At 31.2% G+C, this 1,151-nt stretch overlaps 1 protein-coding gene across 1 annotated transcript in view; it reads right to left on the reverse strand.

The window, feature by feature from the left end:
• Positions 1 to 948, reverse strand: part of LOC112516298 (transcription factor bHLH95-like) — a 6,287-nt gene extending 5,339 nt beyond the window's left edge. Inside the window, exon 1 of the mRNA XM_025123315.1 lies at positions 736 to 948. Within this exon, the coding sequence (XP_024979083.1) occupies positions 736 to 948 (213 nt within the window). The remainder of the gene's footprint in view (positions 1 to 735) is intronic.
• Between the last annotated feature and the right edge of the window lie 203 nt (positions 949 to 1,151).

Genomic DNA, 1,151 nt, shown 5'->3' on the forward strand with positions numbered 1-1,151 from the left:
TATACATAAAATCTTTTAATTTTTATAATTTCACATTTTACCCATCAAATAAACAAATAATGATTACTTTATTCTACCAAAAAATCGACCTTTAAAATCTGATAAATATTACATTTTAATAAAACAAAATTGAAAAATTAATGTAATAATTATTAATAAATAGATGGAAAAATTACTTTGCCGACATCTCGCAATAAAGAATTTATAAACTTATTTTGATTTTGGACGAAATCTTAAAAAGCCTAATTACTAGATGTAAGAATTACGTGAGCGTTTGCCAAACACTTACTCAGTAGATGTTTATCGGTAAAGTTTAACACTATCATTGATTTTTGTTTACCAAAACGAAATCGTATGCAACAATTTACCCAGTAAGAGCTTACCGTGGTAAGAGTCTTACCGGGTAAGACTCTTGGTCCTTGTCTCGTTTTTACCGGGTAAGATTATTGGTTTTTTATCATATTCATCTAGTAAGACAATGTGACTTGATAAACACTTAAGTAGATAGGTAAGCATTTGGTAAACAACCCCTATGATTTCTTGAGAACATCTCCATGTTTAGAGAAAAACATAACAAACCGATGAACAAACAAGAATTGAAATACATTAAAATAAAAAAACAAAAAACAAAAAATGTATTCAGTGATCGTGAAAAATTATGTGTGTGTGTGTGTATATATATATATATATATGTGTGTGTGTGTGTGTGTGTGTGTGTGTGTGTAAGGATGGTACCTTAGGGTGATGAGGTGGGAGATTGGGGAGCAAGGTCTGAAGATGGGCATACAGATTTGACATTTTTCTTCGTCTTCCTCTTTCTGCAGATACTCGTGTTTCAAGTTTCCTCTTTTTATGATCCATTTCATCATCTTCACCGTTCATCATCACCCCTTTTCCTTTTGCTACTTTATGATTCTCATTATCATTACTTACCCCAGCTTTAGCCATGCTGAATCTTGTATATGTGTTTCATCCACAAAGCTATATATAATATACATACATACATGAACTAAATAGGGAACTCACAGAAATATATGTAAAGATGGAACGATGGTATATATATATATATACGCACACATATATATGTATACAGAGGTCGGTTATTATACAACCCTTGACATTTGTTCAACCAATACAACTCAATCTCAACC

This window comes from Cynara cardunculus (genome assembly GCF_001531365.2).
Source record: "Cynara cardunculus var. scolymus isolate 2C chromosome LG 8, CcrdV1, whole genome shotgun sequence".
Taxonomy (NCBI): Eukaryota; Viridiplantae; Streptophyta; class Magnoliopsida; order Asterales; family Asteraceae; genus Cynara; species Cynara cardunculus.